Here is a 1,625-nt window from a genome sequence, read left to right on the forward strand (position 1 = left end):
ACGGAGAACTAACTGGCCTGCAGAAGATAACGGAAAAATAAACAAGATTTTAAGACAGGATTTTTTTTTTTAAATAGAAATGTTCTAACTTTGATAAAGAGAACATTTATATACATGTTTAAGCCAGAATGATTTGACATTTGAATATGATTTCCCTTTGACTTTAACATTATTTCCTTAAGTTATTTAAGTGAAAAAGCTTTAAAAAAGCTTCTCCTCCATCCTGTCCCTGATTGGCTGCCGTGTGGTGATGCTGTAGAGAAGTTCAGCTGGTTTCATCTTCCTCCTCTCTCCATGCGGTGCTGCTGGTTGACGCCTCAGCTCTACCTAGCAGCAGGTGAGGGAGGGGCAACCACTTCACCAGACGGTTTGGACTTCTATGTTTGGACCTCTATATCTGAACGCACCTTAAAATGCATGAGAAGCAGAACGTGACCAAACTAAAGGCTTCCTGCTGGAGGTCACCCAGAGGTCAACCATCCCCCATACAGCTGACCTTCAGACATTCCTTAAAAATGTTCCTATAGTGGCGTCTAAAACCTCTCAGACGGCGCAGCCCGCCGATGCTGTGTGGGTCTCTCCTGAACTGGACCGTCCTCATTGGTTCTAATCTAGCTCTTTGTCAGCCTCTGATTGGCTCCACCAGTCTAACCACAGCCAAACATGGCCGCTACCAGAACCCCAGTAGAAGCAACATGAACAGGTGGAGAACGACCTGCGGACACCAGCTCTGAGGCACGGAGGAGGCGGCATCATGTGAGCAGAGGATGGTGCTCTGGTACCTCTGAGGCGGCGGTCTGCAGTCAGAGGGGCGGGGCTTAGCTCATAATGTGGGCTCACTCACCTTAACAGCAGGTTTGGGAGCCTTTTTCATGGGGCTGTACTCGTCTTCGGACCCGGAGTCCTTCCTCTTCTTTCCTCGGACTTTACCTGTAACCATAGCAACAGGTGACACAGACCGGCTGCCGACCAACGGGGAGCGTTTCCTTAGCTGCAGGCAGGAAGTCGTACCTTTGAGAGCAGCTGCTGGCTTCTTGGCGCCGGTGTCCGAGTCCGAGTCCCAGATGGATTTATCTGGTTTCTTTGCTTTGGGTGCTGCTGGTTTCCTGGGTTTGGGCGCCGCTTCTGGACCTTTCTTAGCTGCAGCTGAACACAGAGAGCGGAAGGTCAGCGTGGTTCTGCGGCGCCACGGCGCCCCATGCTGGCCCGGCCCTACGGTACCTTTCTTTGCTGGTGAGATTTTGTCAAACGCCGAGCTGCTGGAGTAGGTGGAGAACTTTGGGGCGGCGTCGCCTTCGCTGTCCGACCCGGAGCCGTCTACAAAGCAAGCAGAGGATCAACGCATCAGAACCTCAGGCGGACTTCAGAGTTCGGATCTGATTGGTCTGAATGGAACCAGAGTGGTTCTGATGCTCACCGCTATCGTTGCTCTTTTCAGAGAAGGCCGACTTGGACGAGAAGATGCTGGGTGTCTCCTTCTTCTTGGCTGCAGGTGCAGACCTGCGCAGCAGACAGAGAGCATGATCAGAACCGGATCAGAACCGGATCAGAACCAGATCAGGACCAGATCAGGACCGGATCAGGACCAGATCAGAACCAGCTCAGGACCGGATCAGGACCAGATC

General features: G+C 51.9%; 1 protein-coding gene across 1 annotated transcript; it reads right to left on the reverse strand.

Annotated features, from left to right (window-relative positions):
- Positions 1-870: 870 nt before the first annotated feature.
- LOC107081287 (serine/arginine repetitive matrix protein 1-like) lies at positions 871-1,572 on the reverse strand. The gene is made up of 4 exons (XM_015369486.1): positions 1,418-1,572; positions 1,222-1,317; positions 1,012-1,146; positions 871-930 (listed from the first exon to the last, which is right to left on the reverse strand). The coding sequence occupies exons 1-4, from the start codon at positions 1,520-1,522 to the stop codon at positions 871-873; spliced, it is 396 nt and encodes a 131-aa protein (XP_015224972.1). The 5' UTR covers positions 1,523-1,572.
- Positions 1,573-1,625: the final 53 nt, after the last annotated feature.

This window comes from Cyprinodon variegatus, unplaced genomic scaffold (assembly GCF_000732505.1).
Source record: "Cyprinodon variegatus isolate N-32 unplaced genomic scaffold, C_variegatus-1.0 Scaffold3918, whole genome shotgun sequence".
NCBI lineage: Eukaryota > Metazoa > Chordata > Actinopteri > Cyprinodontiformes > Cyprinodontidae > Cyprinodon > Cyprinodon variegatus.

Excerpts from the sequence above, each read along its gene's own strand:
- LOC107081287 (XM_015369486.1), bottom strand. The coding sequence starts at position 1,522 with ATGCTCTCTGTCTGCTGCGCAGGTCTGCACCTGCAGCCAAGAAGAAGG. Across the intron at positions 1,318-1,417 it reads TGAAAAGAGCAACGATAGCG|ACGGCTCCGGGTCGGACAGC; the intron begins GTGAGCATCAGA and ends CTTGCTTTGTAG. Across the intron at positions 1,147-1,221 it reads AATCTCACCAGCAAAGAAAG|CTGCAGCTAAGAAAGGTCCA; the intron begins GTACCGTAGGGC and ends CTCTGTGTTCAG.